The sequence below is a fragment of the Microcebus murinus genome, chromosome 11 (assembly GCF_040939455.1).
Source record: "Microcebus murinus isolate Inina chromosome 11, M.murinus_Inina_mat1.0, whole genome shotgun sequence".
NCBI lineage: Eukaryota > Metazoa > Chordata > Mammalia > Primates > Cheirogaleidae > Microcebus > Microcebus murinus.
This window is the reverse complement of record NC_134114.1, coordinates 52,786,846-52,805,662: the sequence shown is the minus strand read 5'-3', so window position 1 is coordinate 52,805,662 and position 18,817 is coordinate 52,786,846. Positions and strand designations below refer to the sequence as shown.

Sequence of the window (18,817 nt, the reverse complement as noted above, 5' to 3'; positions counted from 1 at the left end):
TGTTCCTGAGGACTCTGCCCTCATGATCTAATCACTTTCCTAAAACCAATGCTTTGGCGACTAGGTTTTCAACATAGGAATTTGGGGAGGGGCACGAATGTTCAGACCATAGCGGGATCTGAGCTCATTACACAGTGAGGACAAAGTAAAAAGGAAGGAATTATCAAGAAAGCTTTGAAATTTAGTTATATTCAATTGAAATGCCATATTAAATAAGAATTACCAGGAGGAATCTATGACTATAGGCATCTCAAAAATGCTCAGGCTTCCCCAGGGGGACTGCATGAAGACCCCAGATTTGTAGGACTTGAAAACTGGCTGAGCACACATATTTTTGAAGAACCTCATGAGGATTTTGAACATTTTTACATATTTTCACAATTTCTATATCCACTGTCGTGAAAAGAGGGAAGATATTTATAGCTATCGGAGCAAAGATTTAGATTGAAATATCTGTGTGCTATCCATACAAGAGATATAGGATTCTGGAATAGACTTTATTAGAGAAAGAGGAATTTCTTTTTCTAGATGTTTTTAGGGATGGAAGATGCATCTTATAATTTAGGAGTTCAGCTTGGGGATGAAGTGATTGACTAGAATTTTAATAAGTTATAGTTATTCTGTGAAAAGATTAGTCACTGAATTTTTTAAATATAATTATGACAACAATAGTCAGAAGCAGCAAAAGTCAGAAAAAGAATGCCCCAGAAAAGGCTTTTCTAAAAACTAAAATTTGACTTTCCCTTAAGTGAAAATATAATGTAGATATACAACTTACAAATTTAGTAGAAGAAAAAAACATTGGGATCTGGGTGAATTTTTTTCCCTTCCTATCACCTCTCTCTCCCAGCAAGTGCTACAATTGTAAATGAATTTAATAGTCCTCCTTTATTTTCAGTTTTCATAAGAAGAGATTTCATGTGCGTATGAAATGTTTTATTATGGTCCTAAGCTTAATGTTAAAATTACAAAGTAAAATAATGAGGTAAAAGATATTTATTGACACCAAAACATGTACAAGTAATTCTGAACAAGATGAAAATATTTCCTGGTTCCTCACGCAGAGACCAATAGCACTCTGAAGGCAGGATGTACCAGTTTTTCTTTGCAGAAAAATGTATCTAGGCAGCAAGCTTCACCAAGAGTGAGCAGTTTTTGTCCTCAAAAACCTGCAGGGAAGAGTTCCTTCCAGTGAGTGGTAGTTGTTGGTGCTCTAGGTGCCAGTGGGGACAAGCCAGCTGACAGAAGCTAGGCCTCTAATGGAGTTTCACTATTTACATCACAATGGACTTGCCTTGCCGAGGCGGGACACACAGCTCAGGTCCTAAGTGTGTCCAGACTGTGTCTGTGGCCCAGCGGCACAACAGATGCCCAGGCAGGACACCTTGGGTGAATGGTGACTGTAAGAGATGACCCCAGAGGAAATTAGCACATAAAAACTAGCCAAGAAAAGCCCTTTCCCACATCCTCTTCTGCCTTTTTGGGCAGGAAGGCTACTCTTGATAAGCAATTGCTGGGACCCTGAAAGGTCATCCGATGTGAATACCACTCTGTAAATCCAAATTGCGTCATTGAAATCTTAAAAGACATTTTGAAATCCAGATGATCCGGTAGAAAATGCAGTGTGGAATTTTATCGTAGGGTCAAAACAACTTTTTAAAATACTTCAGCTAATTCAAGTTAGTTTGTCCTCCAGAAATCTGAAGTTAGGTGTGATAAGTTAAAGATTATACGAACAGGGTTGCTTTCAATAATTTAATTATTAGACTCATGCCCCCTAAATGAACTTGCATGAAATATTAAATATTATTCTTAAAGCAATTTGGATGTAGACAATCACACATACGTAAGGAATGGAAAATAAAAAAGTTTCTCCCAAAAGTGCCAGTGTTTTGTTTTGTTTGGAAAAATGACAACACACTTAGAGGTAAACAATATTTTCTTCAGCTCCATCTCCAATTTCCCTGTCTTGTCTGGTCATTGTCTGTAGATTTAGCTTTGCTTCTGTTATGAATTTCTGCAGCTGAGGGTGGTGTGAATATGAGTCGTCGGGGCTTGGGGGAGCAGCCTGGGAGGTGTCCAAATCTGCAAAAGACAGACAGACAGCACAGGTTACAGGAGAGGTATGGGACCTCCAGGTAGACGTCTCAGTCTCAGAGCTCTGTAAGATTGGGAAATGCAGTGCCCATATCGTCAGCCATAGAGAGAATGGCCGAGCCCAGGGAGAAAGGAACATAACTGCTACCTAACGTTTTTGCCAATATCAATTAAGATGTGTTCAGCTGTGTGCACAAGTGTCTCCTGTGGCTAAAATTTACCTTTAAGCAAAATACTCCCAGAAGTGTCCAGTGAATAAAGACGGGTTACCACTCATGAAAGGTTAAATCACTGCTACTGCTGAGAAGGGGGTATCCATTTATTTTTTTTAAATGGGTGGAAGCCTTGGAAATACAGAATATACTTCAGCTCTGTGAAATAAACCATATTTACATCTGCACAGCACCTTCCCTCAGAATATCTCAAGGTCAAGAATTGACCTCAAGACTCAAATAACGTTATCTGGGACTTTGCTGATGTAGGCAAGGAGCAGGAGAAAGAAGTTGAAAAATGAAAGAGACCCTCCAGCCTCAGCATTATACAAATCTGTTAATACTACACAAAGTAAGTATTAAAGCAAGAGCACACAAAGCAAGAGTAGCCAGATTCCTAGGGAAAAGTCATGCCAATAGCGACTATGACCGGATTTGGGTTTTTTCTGGTTACCTAGCAACAGCAGGGCACTGTGTATTCTCCCCTTCCTCTCGTGAAATCTTCTGATAATATGCTTTAAAGGAGAGACAAAGGGGGTTTGATTGAAGAAGGAAAAATACTTGCTGCAAACCATTTTCTCTGCACTTGTTCCACTGACCACCCTCCCTGAGGCTCGGCCACATGGAAAAATTACAAATATCCAGCTTCTGTTGGAGCAAAACGCAGAGTAGGCGTGAAAGTCCAGGTGCGTAGGGAGGTGGATAGCCCCGAAGCCCACCTGTTCTTTTCTCAGTCATTAAGAGGCCATTCCAACCCTAGCCACCTTTTATTCAAAGCCTCCATTATTTGGACCAATATACATACCGGCTGGCAGGCTAATGACAAAATTGCGTGTGGACTTTGCCCTCCTGACAAGGATCTTTGGTTGCTAGAGAAAGTAGTAAGCAAGGCATAGCAGGAATGAAGGGCAAAATGTCCCCAACAGGCTTCATCTTTGTGGAGGTGGTGGCAGCCTCTGCTACAACTCACACCTTCCGACAGGTGGCAAGGGAGGGATGGCCAGGGCCAGGGCCGCAGGAAGTACACAAAGGTCACCTGGAGGAAGGGTCAAGGGCTGAACTGTGCTCTGAAGCAAAGGAGGATGCTGGGGGAGGGGAAGGCGGGGAGGGGGAGGGGAGGGCTGAGGCTGCACACTAGTTCTGCTCAAAAGCTTGGGCCATCCCTGACCCTTTAGATACCAATGGGCACACACAAAAAATTCACTCACAGTGGGTTGACTTGATTCTACTTACCCTGATTCCAAATCCTGTACCTCAAAAATCAGGAATAAACTAATGACTGAAAATGTAGCTCCTGAAGATGCTTCTAACTAATCCCATTTATAGAGTGCCTTCTCTGGGCACATGGGCTGTCCCAGGTCTTTTACATTCATCATCTCTTTAAGCCTCAAAATGTTGTAACCCACAATTTACAGGATGGGAAGCTGAGGCTTGGGCTAGTTGAACCCTACATCACACAGCTAGGAAGTCATGTAGGTCTGAACTCAGAGGACCATTGCCGTGCAGACACGGTTTGCTCCTCTGGCCAAGATCCTCGGGATACTTACTTCTCACTGTGCTGGAAATGCCTTGACCATCTTTTCTGAATTAAGAGACCCTGGATGTTTAATAATAATTTCCCTTCCTTAAATATTACATTTTTCAAGAGTCACACACACACAAAGAAAAGCAAGCAAAAGTGCCAAAAGGCATTTTAAGCTTCTCAAAACTGACACAGCAATGATTATAGAACTAGGAACCTCCCTCATTTAATCAAGCAGACACAAATATCCCTGGGCAACGATCTCACTATCAGGGCAACACTGCAAATCAAGCTAGAATGCTCTCCATCCTATTTTACCACCTTGGGGGACAAAGTATGCCTGTCTGTAGTCACAACCCACGCTCACAAGTTCAATTCATTTCCCCAGCCGTTGAATGACGCCACTTCATCTCTAAACACAAATATTACCAGTTAAACTGCTGATGTTTAATATTACACAACTTAAAAAAAAAATACTTCAAAATGTCCATCTAGCCGATGCCGATGCCGATGCAATGACTAGGTCACCTAAGCCACTACGGTGCTGCCCCCTTGCCAACACAGGGCCCAGCCAGGCACACGAATAATTACTACATTGAGAATGAAAAGTCATTCACGGAATGAGGCAGCCGGAAGGTGACTGCTGACAAATGGGACAATTCCAGGCACACTGGAAGCCCTTAATCCACGTAAATTTCCTTCCTCTGGGGTGTGAAACATGAAGCAAAAAATCCAAAACAGCGGCAAGTCTAAGTATCTGGAAAGTCCCCTTAATGACTTCAAAGGAAGACTTGTTCAAAAGGAGCCAAAGAACACAATGTGTATCAGAAAGAATTCTTTCATATTAAGTTAAATTGTAGGCTCTAGTTCAGGAAGATAGAGAACCAAAAATGAATGACGGTAAGGGCGTGGGGTATTGTTTGTGGGGGGGCGGGGAGTGTAAAGGTTTAATCAGAACTTTGTCTAATGAGAATAAGACTACAGGAAAAACACATTTCTGGGTGAGAGCTTGTTGGGCCCTAAGGTGACCAGCCCACATTGTAATTCCAGATGTATTACTGGATATTTTGGGGGTTGTGTGTCACCTGGACAGGAACTCAATTTCCTTCTCCATGTTCCTTCTTAGTTTCTACCTGAACTATGTAGGCAAGGTCAGGCAGTCTGTCTTTGAAATTAGAAACTATTCTGTGATTTCTGGTTTTATGACTCCATTTCAACCCTGAAAGAACTCCAGCACAGCAACTGCATATTTCTCAAGGCCAGCCACCTTTTTCCACACTTTCTACCCTAGAGAGTAGGACCATCATACAGAATCCTAAAGTGAAAAATCATTTGTTAAAATTAAGCCTCACAGATTCAGAAAGCAGAATTCTTGGGGAGTCAAATTAATCAACCAATTTCATTTGTGATCAAAATGCCTATAAAATGGATGGGCATAAAATGGAATACCTTATTTTTAACAAGCAAAGAAATATTAATATAATCATAATTTGGTCAACTAAAACCCAAACACTATTATAATAAAACAAAACTTCAAACTACAAAGAACCTCTCAACCAGGTGTCTCAACACAACTTTCACTCTTGGCATAAAAGAAATAATTTGATCTTTACCATATCTCTGGAAACTAAACAGAGTGAGTATTATTAACCTTAAAATAAGGAAAAATAAGCTGAAACACATAAAAGACCCATAGCCTGGCTAACCCAAGTGGAAAAGTAGAATCTTGTTTCAGAGTTTTTTTCTACTACATAAGTGAGCTTTTGTTCACATACTAAAATGTTAGCTTCCACAAGAAATTTCCATATTCACATTATGAGGACTACCATGGGGGTCTAAGTTAGTCTCCTAATACAGTTTTAAAAAATTACAGCTAAACACATTTTGGCTGGCACCAGTCCTTTTTCTTATGGGTCTATGGGGCAGAAAATACCCATGCTATTAAGGGACACTCATGCAGGGAGGACTGATACCAGAGGCAGTTAGCTGAATCTTCCAGGATTAAAGAATCTTGCATTGCAACTTGTTGGTCGACATTATTGTTTTATCACTTTCACACTTTGCTCACCCCAAATTGAAATTTCTAACTAACAGTGAAGAGAATCAGCCTTCCCTCCATCAGTTCACCATTTTTATTATTCTTTCAACTAGATAATTAGCTGTAAACTCGGTGTGTAAAATGCAACTATATGTCATATTTAAAGTGAATAAAATGCCTCCTGAACTATGAAGTGAATGAAATTTTTTAAACTACAAGGTAAAACATAACCTTTAGCAAATCATTTTCCCACTCTGGGCTTCAGTTTGTGAATGATTGAACTGACATCAACCTTAAGGCCTCTGAAACTTCTTAAGTTGTACATGAATTTTTACATTTGTGTTTGGACCCAGTGACCCACCAAATAATGTTCTAGTGGTACAAAAAATGACTGCATTTTTCAATTGCTTTATACTCAAGAAATTCAATAAAATTCATCACCCGAAGTTGCATTTAAAGTTATGTTTTTAAGGTAATTGTGACACTTGACCCAGCCCTGTAGCTTGAGTCTTCCCAACAACACATATTTGAGGTGAGCCCACATACAATCCTCAAAGGACAGTATTTGGGAAAGCTAACTAATGACTGGAAGATAATATCCACAGTCAAAATCTGCACTTGGCCTCCCCCTCCGATCAACAGCAAACTTAAAAGTAACTTGTCATAAAGAACAGGTCTGTGACAAATAGAAAAGGCTTGTCTGTATTTTTAAAATATTTAATTAATGTCATCTTTGCCTTTTCCTGAATTTGTTTAATAGAAAAGCATTTTAAATCATGATAGTTTTTAAATGAAAGTTTTATTTAAATCTGAAAGCACCAGTATAACTTTCATCATAAACATAAACTGTCAAGGTCTGAATTTAGCTCACCAGCGTACCCAATGGCCAGACACCCAGAACCCAGGGCTGTGCCAAGCATGTTTAGTCTGCTGTTGAGATCATTGATGACGCATTGTTCCACCCTCACTGTGTCTTATCCCATTCCATCCTCCCCAGCAAAGGTCACAAAACAGAACTTCATGTCTTCTGAGCCTTGGCTCTGTTCTTGCTTATTTCAATCAAGCGTTCTGCCTTGTACTTATTACTATATCCCTTGTGTATGTTCCTAAATTGAAATTCACACTTTCCTAGAATAACTCTACTTTAAAAAAAAATGATTTTATCATTAATGTCCCAACGCTGCAAAATCAGTTGTTTTCCCTACTTAATGATTGACTCATGCTTACACTTTGAAACATTTAAAAAATCATTTCCTGATGGCATTACTGGCAATCGCTATTTTTTCTCAGGAGCATTAAAGCACAACATTTTCCTTCTAATGGAAAACATTTATTGTACAGAGCTCGAAGAATCTTCAGAGCAAAGGAAAATTGGTCTCTGTCCCTAATTTTGCTCGACTCAATTTTCCATAGTGAGCCACAAACAGGATGTCAGCCTCTGGCGTGAATATCGGTCTGGAGTTAACATCTGAAGCAAACAATCTAAATTAGTGTTACGATTCCCTTTTCTATTCCCCATGTACCAATCCTGCACCTGAAACAAAATAACTGAAGTGTGCTCTGGGCTGTGCATGTGTGTGTACATATATGTGTGCTTGTGGTGTGTACATGTATAAATCTGTAAAGTAAAAAAGCAAATTGTGTTAATTTTTTAAAGTTGTGATTGCGAGAGTTAGAATTTATTTTCTTACAAGTATTTAACACATTCAGAGCAGTCTATATTGGCTTTATAAGTAATGCTAAGAAACACAGCAATTAAAGCAATCAATACGATGAAGATGAGATTATATCAACAGATGACATGCATGACATGATGCATCAGTCCTTCCTGCTGTCTAAACTTTAATTTGCTCTCACACTCTTGCTTCTCCCAAGCAGCAGCATGCCACTGTTAGAGAGTCAGGACCTACACATCAGCAGGCCCCCCAGGAATAAGAGGAAGTCTTTCTACCTTCCCCTCTTCCTTGAGATGCATTTCAAAGTGTTTTCTCTCGACAGAATTCTAATACGTATCAATGAAAAAAAATTACATTGGTCAAAGAAGTTGAAACTCTGGATAAATCAAGTTTCTTACCTGACTGATCCCTCAGAACCTTTAACAGACTCACGTGTATTCTAAATCTCTCAGAGGAAAAAACAGTGGGCAGCATCCCCCCAGACTCGGGGGGCCTTTTCTCACAGCAGACCTTATAGCACTGTGTACCATGTAACATGCTTTGGAGAACAGCACATTAGAGAATCACAAATCTTTTATAGATGAATAAAGAGACAATACATGACCAAGATGACAGAACAAATCAGGAGAAGCTGGAAATAGGTGACATTTTCCAAATTCATAACTCATAACCCTGTCTGTAATGTCTATAGTGGACCCAGCCAATAATCATCAATGGCTGCTGAAAGCATTAGGAGAAAATCTGATGGGAAGCTTTGTAATGGACGGATCAACCTTAATATCACAAAACGAGAAACAGGCATTGTGTGCTGCAGGATGGGATGAGATAGGAAATTTGCACCATTATCTATGGAGACTTTTTCACGTCAAAAAATAAAGCCTGCATCTAATCAAATGTCTATTCCCGACTACCAGTTTATGTGAAATATAGGGGCAGAAGAATATGTTAAATGACAACCTGGGAATGCAATCAGCAAAATTCAGAATGTGAGAAAGTTTTTGGAAAAATGTGACCTGGTTTTTCCAACAAATAAAAAACCCAGGCTTTTTAACTGGTCTTATTAACCTTTTTTTTTTTTAAAAAAAGCAGAATTTTAGATTAAAAGAGACTTAAGAGATATACCAAGTGCAATATGTGAAATTATTTGGATTTCAATTCAACAAACCAAGGGGGTAAAACATTTATGAGACAGAGAAATTCAAGTATTGACAGTATGATTTTAAATACTAATTGTTCATTTTTTTAGGTGTGACAATGATATCCTGGTTATGTTTTTAAAAAGAGTCCTAATCTTGGCTGGGCGCGGTGGCTCACGCCTGTAATCCTAGCTCTCTGGGAGGCCGAGGTGGGCGGATTGTTTGAGCTCAGGGTTTGAAACCAGCCTGAGCAAGAGCGAGACCCCCGTCTCTACTATATAAATAGAAAGAAATTAATTGGTCAACTAATATATATAAAAAAAATTAGCTGGGCATGGTGGTGCATGCCTGTAGTCCCAGCTACTTGGGAGGCTGAGGCAGAAGGATTGCTTGAGCCCAGGAGTTGGAGGTTGCTGTGAGCTATGCTGATGCCACGGCACTCACTGTAGCCTGGGCAACAAAGTGAGACTCTGTTTCAAAAAAAAAAAAAAAAAAAAGAGTCCTAATCTTTTCAAGAAAGGTATTTAATTATTTTGGGATGAAATGATAGAATGTCCTGGATTTTCTTTAAGATGTGAGAGAAGAGAGAAAAAGCATCGAACTGTGGGTAGATGGGATTGCATTAAACAATTCTATTTTATGTTTGAAAATTTCCATGGTAACTTTTTTCTTTTATATCCATAGCTTTCCATATATTTGGACTATAATATTATAAAGGGCTCTCTGTTTTTTCCAACAGTCTAGCTTCTATGTATCTGATATAAATGGAACACTGTGGCAATAAATTAGAGGCCTCTTCTGGATGCCAAATATATTTAGGTCAATTTTAATGTAACTGTGTGACAAGCCATTGGCTAGTGCATGTATGGGTTTATATCTATTTAGAAAGATACACAAATTGTGTGAACCTATGCCATAAAATTGATAAGGTTCATTTGAGTTTATAGCTACTCATAAAAATATGATACTGATTCAGGTATGGTCTTTGCTCTTGCCTAGAAAAATCTAACAGCATCTCCTAGGAAAAATATAACTCAGAAAATATCTCATTTTATACCCTGGTGTATTTGTCTTTAGCAATGAATTGACAAGGTTCTCTTGGAATTTGGATTCCTAGTCTTTAATCTGTTACATTTGAGTTCATTTAAAGGTAAAAAAAAAAAAAAGGGGGGAAATATTTAAGAAATAGGAAATTAAAATAGTACAGCTAGTCCAATAATAGCAAAGTAAATTTCAGGTCATAATCATAGATTTCAATATATACTGTTGAATGAATGAATTCGTGAATGTCTAATTTGAAAATTCTATCTCCTTTAGAGTCATGGAGAATTCTTGATTCTTATGTTTCTAAAGGACCTTAAAATTTCATTTAGTTGAATCTTTGTCTTCTTAGCAGACTCAAACTGAAAATGCAGTCAGGATAGAATTGCATTACAGAGCTTCTGTTAAGCCACTACCATTGTTTGACCTTGGGTAATAATCACATCTAGAACTTCTATTTCCTCATTTGTAAACTTAGGCACTTGAACTAGATAGCAGTCAGTCCTTAACTTTTCCCCACCATAACACTCAGGATGATTTTTGCTCCCATAGATTTACCAAAATTATAGAGTGTGACACAGGCTATAAAGAATTAGCAATGCCGGGGTGAAAGCAGTAACTTTAAGCTCTTCTCTCCATGTAAAAGTATGTCAGAATGCAAGTAGGAAAGAGAATTGGTACTATGAGGACAAACCTGAATTTTCTCTAATTTATAATGATACATATCAAACATGAATAGTTTACAAACTTTAGTAGTTTCTCTGTTATTTCTAACATATTACTTGGGCCACTTCTCAAAACTGATTGAAATAGAGGAAGGTACAAAAATCTTGAACTGAAAGATTTCTCAGGTTTCTTAGAACACTAACCTTTTATATTTTTATCACTTTCTCCACTTTCTCCCAAAAAGGTTCAATATTTACATTTACTTTTAAGGCATTTCAATGTGATCTATAAATGTAAATAGCCAGGTTGTGGAAAACCTTTAAAATTACAAAAACAACATAATGTATGGAGTACTTACTAAATGCCAGGCAGTGTTCTATGTACTGTGTACACATCTCATTTAATTCAATCCCCACACCAATCCAAAATGGTAGGTTTACTGTGAAATATGAAAGTGGTAGCTTAAAGTAAACACAGAGACAAACCTAACCTGGAGAAAGCAGAACACAACTCAGGAACACAGAAAACTGAAGAAAACTTTCAAAAATCATAATTACTGTCTTTAAAGAAATATATAAAAGATATTTCAGCCCTAAAACAAGACTCCATAAAATAGTAACTATAATAAAGAACTAAATTAAAAAACAAAAATCAATGGAATAGTAGGAGGTTAAGGACATAAAAATTCCCAGAAAATTAAAAAAAAAAAAAAAAAAAAAAAGAAGAAGAAGAAAAGATGAAAATGAAAGGGGAAGAAAAAAAATCAGAGGATGCAAGAGGACCACCTTCCAATTAGAAACAGTTCCAGTAAGATAAAACTGAAGAGGAGCAATATTATTTAAAATAATTAAATTTTTAAAATCCCAGAACTGAAGGAAACATGTCTCTAGATTTAAAAAGCCTAATAAATAACCAGTAAAAATGCTTTTAACAAAAAACCACACTGAGGCATATTATAAAATTCAGACAAGAGAGGATAAAAAGATAATTCTAAAACCATCCACAAGGTGAGAACAGGTTACAAACAAAGGATCAGGAATGGGAAAGGCATCAGACTTCTCAATAGTAATTCTGGAAAGTGAAAGAATCAAATCCTTTAAATTGAGAAGGAAAATAGTTTTTTATCTAGAATTCTAGGCTCAAATTATGAAAAAAAAAGGGGGGGTTCGAGTAGAAAAAACAAATAAGTGAAATTGAAAAAGACATTTCAGCCAATCTAGAAAAAATTTACCTTCTTTAGACCTTATGTTAGGGCAGTTCTGGAGACATGTCCCATCAAATAAAGGGATTTATCATAAAGGAGGAAGCATGGGGTTTGGGGCACAGATAATTGAACACAGGAGAGATGTGAAGGGATGGCCCAGGGAGAGCAATGAGTCCACATGGGAATAGGAGAGCAGAGGATCCTAAAAGCAAAACTTCCAGGAAAGAAAAAGAAGCTGACAGATACTGGCTGTATTGAGTGTGTATAAAATAATATTGATAAGTTATTGAGACAGGCACAGGAGCTTTGGAGGAAAACATAGTGAGAAGTGGGGAAAAGTGTGCAAATGAAAAATAAGGCAGATGGTTAAAGTCCCAGCAGGACTGAACAACCTAGCCAATAACAACATTTGGAGGACTTTCTGCACTTGCAGTTGCTTTTTCTCCATCTTGAAAGCCCACCTCCCACAACTGTTTTTCTTTTCCAATCTCAAAGTGTCCACATGTACTTGCAAATATGATTTCTCTGAAAATCTCTTAAAGTATAAAATATATTGAGCCCCTTCAAAAAGACTTAACTTGCTTGTATAATTAAGAGTGGACACTTGAAATTCTAAAATCTGCTGTCAGAAAAAAACTTTTATAAACAGGGAATTCACAGAAGATGAACTCTAGAAAGGCAATAAATGCACAGTGGTCTAAATCTCATTGGTAATCAGAGAAGTATGAATTGAAAGAATGAGTTGCCATTTCATGCCCATCATATTGCCAAAAATTTTAAAAGCCTAACAATACTAAGTGTTGGGTAGGATATGGAGAAACTGGAATTCTCACATATTGCTGGTGATAGTTACACTGTGCAACAACTTTAGAAAGAAATCAGTCATGCTAGGCAAAACTGAAGACATCTTTACCACTTCTAGGTGTTGCACTCTAAATAAACTCTAATTCATGTGCCTAAGATGTGCCTAAAAGGATGTTTGCTGAGCATTATTTGTTATAGGAAAAAATTAGAAACATCCTAAATGCACATTAGTAGGGCAATGAATATATTGGTATTTATTCATAAAATGGAATAATACACAGCAGTTTAAAACAGTTTGTTCTATGTGTATGCATATGTATGTTAGGTGAAAAAAACAAGTTTGTAAAAAAAAAAAGCCATAAATGGCTACTTATGTAGATGTTAAAAATAAAAAATTATGATGTGTCATTATTTATAGATACATATATGTAGTAATAGCATAAAATATACTGTGGAAATGATATACATTAATTTTAGGCTTTTGGTTAACTCTGAGTAGGAAATACAGGAAGAAAGGGGGAAGAACTTTAGCTGTATTTACACGTTATTTCTTTGAGAAAGCAAAAGTCAAAGAGAGATCTGAAGCAAATAGGGCAAAAGGTTAACTTTTGTTAAGTACGTGGCTAATACATATTTTCTATACTTTCCCGTAAGTTTGAAATTTTTCATAATTACAACTTTTATATTAAAAATGCATCGAACTACAACAGAACTGTAACGTGTGGTCTTTATTTGGATCTGAGACAAAAATAACAAATTGGAAAAAGTACACACACAGGACATTTATGAAAGAATTAGAAATTTAAACATATGACTATATGTGGATACTATGAAATTATTGTTCATTTTTTCCTAGGTGTCATAATGGTTTTTAAAAGAAAGCTTTATATTTTAGAGATATAGACCCAAATATTTATGGATGAGTAAATGTTTTACAGATGATTTTTAGAATTTGCTTCAAAATACTACAGGATGTATTGAGGGGTTAAAGTCTAGATGAAACACAATTAGCCGTATGTTCCGAATTTTTTGAAGTTGAGTGATAGGTATGCGAGTGGTTGTTATATTTTGTTTAATTTGGTATAGGTTTGAAATTGTCCATAATACATTCAGGTAGACAAAAAAATATATCAAGTTCAACTTTAAATAATTGAAACAAATTAAGATATGCAAATCTTGGAGTTCCTGTTAAGAAGCAGGGACTTTTGAAGAGTGTGCTGACTTAAATGGCATATAAGTCTCCAGCTACCAGGACAGGGTGGTGTTCTCGTGACACTGAATTCCTCTTAAAGATCTAGAGACCAGGCCATGGCAAAAAAGCAGACTTTCTGGGAACTGCCTGCCCCATGACCCTACCCACACCAAAAGAGTTATGCCTCTCATTTTGCTGAGAGGAGAAGAATCAAATTCATTTCTATGCCAGCTGAATAAGGCTGGAAATCAACCTAGGAATTTTAATGCTGCATTTACTTCTTACTGGTTCAGTAGAGGGAAAAACAGCTGTTAAAATTCTTGAGCATACAAGATGCAGTGTTTTTCTTTAAGCCAGAGAAAGGCAAGCAATTAAATATAATACACCCAAGCTAATTAGTTCTACCTGCTTCTTAACAATTATGTTATTACCAAGACTTTTTAAAAATTGGCATCCAATTCTTTACCTTAAAGGTCTACAAATGAGTGTTTTTTTCTCTTGATCAACTACAAAATTATGAGATGTCAAAGAACTTACCAGCCTATTCTGTTTTGAGAAATTGGTATTTACAGTTTTCAGGGCAATATAAGATTTTTTTTTTTCTTTTTAAAAATAAGAAGCATCGATTTTATAATTCTTATTTGTTTGAAATAACATTTGCTAAGAAACCAAACCCTGAAATATCTTTCCCAACTACAGCTTTAAGTTTATGTCACTCAGAAATGATTATAATTTTTTAAACTACAACATAATATACGGAAAATATGCTTTGTTCAATGCAGATTTTCATGCTCTTGGATATTATTTTTACATTTATGTTTGTTATCATAGTAAATATCACTCTATTACATTTCTGGAAATTAAACTTGAAATATTTTTGAGAACTGTACAATTATAAAAGTAGGCAATTTGCAGAACAGAAGCAAAATTAGGACTTTAAACTACCAAAATCAAAATCAAAAGAGAACAAACAGCTAGGCATGGTTTAGTCCCAGCTACTCAGGAGGCTGAGGCAGGAGGACAGTTTGAGCCCAGGAGTTGGGGGCCAGCCTGGGCAACACAGCGACATCTCATCTCAAAACAAAACAAAGCATGTATGTCACAGTAAACTGCTCTACTCCTTGCAGCATCTCTCCCTGTAGGAAATGACTTAAAATTCTTCTGTGCATACAAATGGTATGTGGAGCTACTCTAGCTGTCAATATTTTGCTTCCTGATGACATATGAGACATGTGACCTGTGACTAAAGAAAGCTAATTTCCTTTACATGTCCACCAGGTAACATGAATCCCCAAGTTTGTATGATAGCCTCCTCTTTTCATACGGATCCTCTTCTGTAAACAGCTTTTCTCAAGAAGGAACCATGGCCCTACCATAGAATTTAACTTCTCTTTAGTGGAATCAGCCACCAAGAGCAAGGATCATGACGAGTAGCCTCAGCTACTCTCTCAGTGACCAGCAGCCACAGCTCCTACCAGACTGCTGAGGGCCACTGAGCACACTGACCTAGACAAGCCTATTACACTGCAGAGTAGGAAGATGTAGACACAAATAAGTACAATAAATGCAGGATATCCTGCTAACTGGCTAATGAACACTGTTCACAGGCAGATACCGCCTCACAGAGCCTCCAGAGAGGGAGAGTTGCAGACGGAGTGGGTGAGACAGGCTTCAGAGAGAACAACACATCTGAACTGAGCCTTGAAGGCTGACCAGGATGTCAACAGGTAGAGGTTGCCACGTGTGGGAGCCCTTCCAGGTGGAGTGTGTGACCACTGCAAAGGTGAGAAAGTGCTAAATGTCATGAAGAAAGGAGAGGTGTCAAGTTTGCTGAAATAGGATTCGTGCAGGTAAACCAAGGGGTAAGGGGACTGAAAAAGTAGGTCTGGGAGGGTCTTGAATGGGAGCGTTGGGAGTTTTAACTGTAGGAAGTGGTCTTGGTGGCCACTGGAGCTCAGACCCTTCTGTGGCCCATGTCAACCTGCACACCTAACTGCACCTGCACACCTAACTGCACCTGCACAGCTGTCACCTGAAATGAGGGAGGCAGGCCTAAGAGTAGGTGGGAAGGGAGCCATGTTCTCCCTGTTTTTTGGCTGTCTATCGTGAACCCACATTTGGCCAATAAAATTTCTGTCTCCTTGATGGACAAAAAATTCAGTGATGAGTGAGGATGCCAGAATGAAAACTGGTTTGAGCTTATTATCCATTCATTCTTCAATAAACACCGAGTGTGTAGCGCGTGCCCTGCACTGGGCTGGACACCAGGGAAACCGAGCCGAACAAGACCTGGTCTCAGCACCAGGGCAGTCTGCAGTCAGGACAATGACTTTGAAAGCTGTTTCCCAGTTCTCAGTAGCAGTTTTCCCCCTAGGTGCTTATGCAAGAGAAACAAAGACACAGTTCACCAAAAGCCTGTACAAGAATGTTCAATGCAGCTTTATTCCTAATAGCCCCAAATTAGAAATCAGCCAGGCGTCCATCAACACAAGGGCTAAGAAGACTGCGTATGTTCCTCAATGGAACATGACTCAGTCATTCAGGGAACCAACCACAGATTCATGCAGCAACATGGCTCTGTCTCCAAAGTAGCATGCTGAGGGAGAAAAGCTGGACACACAGAAAGGTACAGAGTGTCTGATTCCAGCCCATGCCTTCTTAGAATAAGCCAAGTTACTCTGTGGTGATGGAAAGCAGATGACTAGCTGCTTTGGGGGTGGGGGTCGATTGGGAAGGGGTACAAAGGGAGCTTTCTGGGGTGACAGAATGTTCTGTGCCTTGATACTCTTTTCACAACACTGACTGGGAGGTAGATTAATATCTGAGCATTTCACCGTATATAAATGATATCTCAATAAATAAACTGTGTAAAGCATTTTAGAGTCTAGAGGGAAAACAAGTGAGAAAAGATTGTGGAAAATAACAAAAGCTTTCACTGGGCTCCTCCCCCAGACCGAGCGGTCTTCATAGACTTCTGGAAGCAAATGATCCTGGAGCTCAGGCTTGACAGATGAGTAAGAGGTAACCAGGCTGGGAGGAGAGAGTGGAGGACAGGATATTCTGACTGAGGAAACAGACGTAGGAAAGGTGCCGGGGTGGGAGGGAAGCCTTCTGCACAACCAAGAGAACTTCACATGGCTGGACCACAGGGTGAGAAAGGAGGGGGTAGCTGGAGATGAGGCTACGAGATTCGAGGCCAGCTTGGGCCTCAAGGCACAAGCACAGAACCTTCTGTGCCCCCTCAGGAATGACTGGCTTCCAGCATAGGGGGCTTGAATAAACCCTGGAAGGCTGACCCAGAAAAGCCCTAAGATCCACAGGCCCAAATGCTGGCCTGGAGGCTAAACAGGGCTCTATCTGAAATTTGTGGGTCTAGATTTGGGTTTCAGAATATTGCCCATGTGGTAAATCATGCTGGGATATGTCATTTGGATTCCAACTGTTCCCAAGGGAAGAAAAACGTATTTGAAGAGTGTGCCACATGCAAATGAGTTCATTTCAATATACCCTGACATCAGTGTTTTTCCCAAAGTGTGTTTCAAGGAATAGTAGTCCTGCAAAATGCTAGGGTGAGGGGAGGCTGCTGTGTTCACACAGGCTGGGAGGAGCCACTTCTGCAGATTCACAGTGCTCGGAAACACAATGCAAGTTTGGAAAAAGTCATGCCAACCCCAAATTATCTGATTATGGGAACTTTTCATCACATAATACCTAACAGCCAAATTGTGGAACATTTTTTGAGACATGTTGACTTAGGTAACACCCAAATGAGGCACAACAAGTATCTCTGGTGACCAGAGCAACCATTTTAGAAGCAGTCCCGCAGTTCAAGTGACCGAATGCACTTTCTAGTAATTTACCCCTTTCTCAGGAGATGCAATAGTGCCAGGGAGTACAATAACTATGTTTACTGAGTACTCACAAAGGCCTATGAATTTTACACATATTGTCTTATGTAATCCTCCTACCACCTACAAAGCAGGTACTATCAGAAGCCCAGTTTTATAAATGGGGAAACTGAGGCTCACTGAGTAAGTTTAAACATCTGCTTAAAATTTCATAGATAGTAAATGACATAGTTGGAATCTGAACCCAGGCCAGTATCCAAGCTCTCTGTCTTAAGATAAGCTCTCTTATCCTAAGCCAGTCTGCCATCTCCCCTGTTCTGTATTAGTCAAGTGCATCCCTCTATGCATTCATTTGTTCATCTATTCATTTATTCATTCATTCAAATCCCTCACTTAAAAGTATAGTACTGATCAATCCACATAAGATTCATTACATTGGAAAAGTGTGTTTTTAGTCTATTTTTGCTGAAACTTGATTGCAAGGGTTGAGGGGTAGATACTTTATTTTCTTATCTTTGAATGGCAGGGAAAAATCACATCACCTGCTTCCCTCACTGGTCTAGTCTGGTCCAGTTCTTGGCCAGTCTGGTAAAAGAAAAAAAGATACTGCTAAGCAGCTTTCAACCCTACTGCTATTTCTGGGTCAGTGTTGACTCAACCACTGAATGAAGCCCTCATGAAGCACATTCTCTGGAATTTTCCTGAACCATACATCCTCAAAGTTAGCCAATAGTCTCTCTAAAGCAAAACAAAGCCTGAACATAACCATCACCATAAGTACTACAAGTTTGTTTGAGAAAACATAAGTTTTACCATTAAGCCCATCTTGATTTATAGAAAGAAGAATTTGTGTCCCTCTCCTATGGCAGGGGGTGGGTATGGGATATCTTAGTAGGCAAGAGATTGAATCTGACAAATGTGTCTGTCCTATCTATGCATCCACAGCGCTTACCTGACAAATACATAAAGAGCATATGTTTTAATTTAGTGGCAGCAGCATTTGAAAAAAAACGCTTCTATATTCTTACCAGGATGAATGATAACTTCTATGAGTAGGATACTTTTAACGTGATTTTTCTCAGTACTTTGTTTGCCCCCAGCTCATACAGTTCAGCGTTAAGCATTTCACCTTGTGTTTCATTAAGGTAACGAACTCATAGCCAGCTCAGAGCAAAGGGACTCAAAAAGACAAACTTAGCATTTGACTTTTCATAATGCCTTGCCTCAGAATGGTTGCTCAGCATAAAATAACTGAATTTTTTTTGAAAAAGAACAAGCTATGTAGGTAGTTCAGTAGAATACCCTAAGAGAAGGCTGAACACCCCCTTGCAGTATGACCCTTCAAGGTGGATATGGCTCCAATCCACAGTCCCTGGAGGGA

The 18,817-nt window shown here is 38.7% G+C and overlaps 1 protein-coding gene across 4 annotated transcripts in view; it reads right to left on the bottom strand.

Annotated features, from left to right (window-relative positions):
- Positions 1-981: 981 nt before the first annotated feature.
- ARHGEF28 (Rho guanine nucleotide exchange factor 28) overlaps positions 982-18,817 on the bottom strand; it is a 289,794-nt gene continuing 271,958 nt past the window's right edge. For all 4 annotated transcript variants that reach the window (XM_012783522.3, XM_012783544.3, XM_012783566.3 and 1 more), the window contains one exon: positions 982-2,085. In XM_012783522.3, coding sequence (XP_012638976.2) covers positions 1,922-2,085 — 164 coding nt within the window. In that variant the 3' untranslated portion in view covers positions 982-1,921. The remainder of the gene's footprint in view (positions 2,086-18,817) is intronic.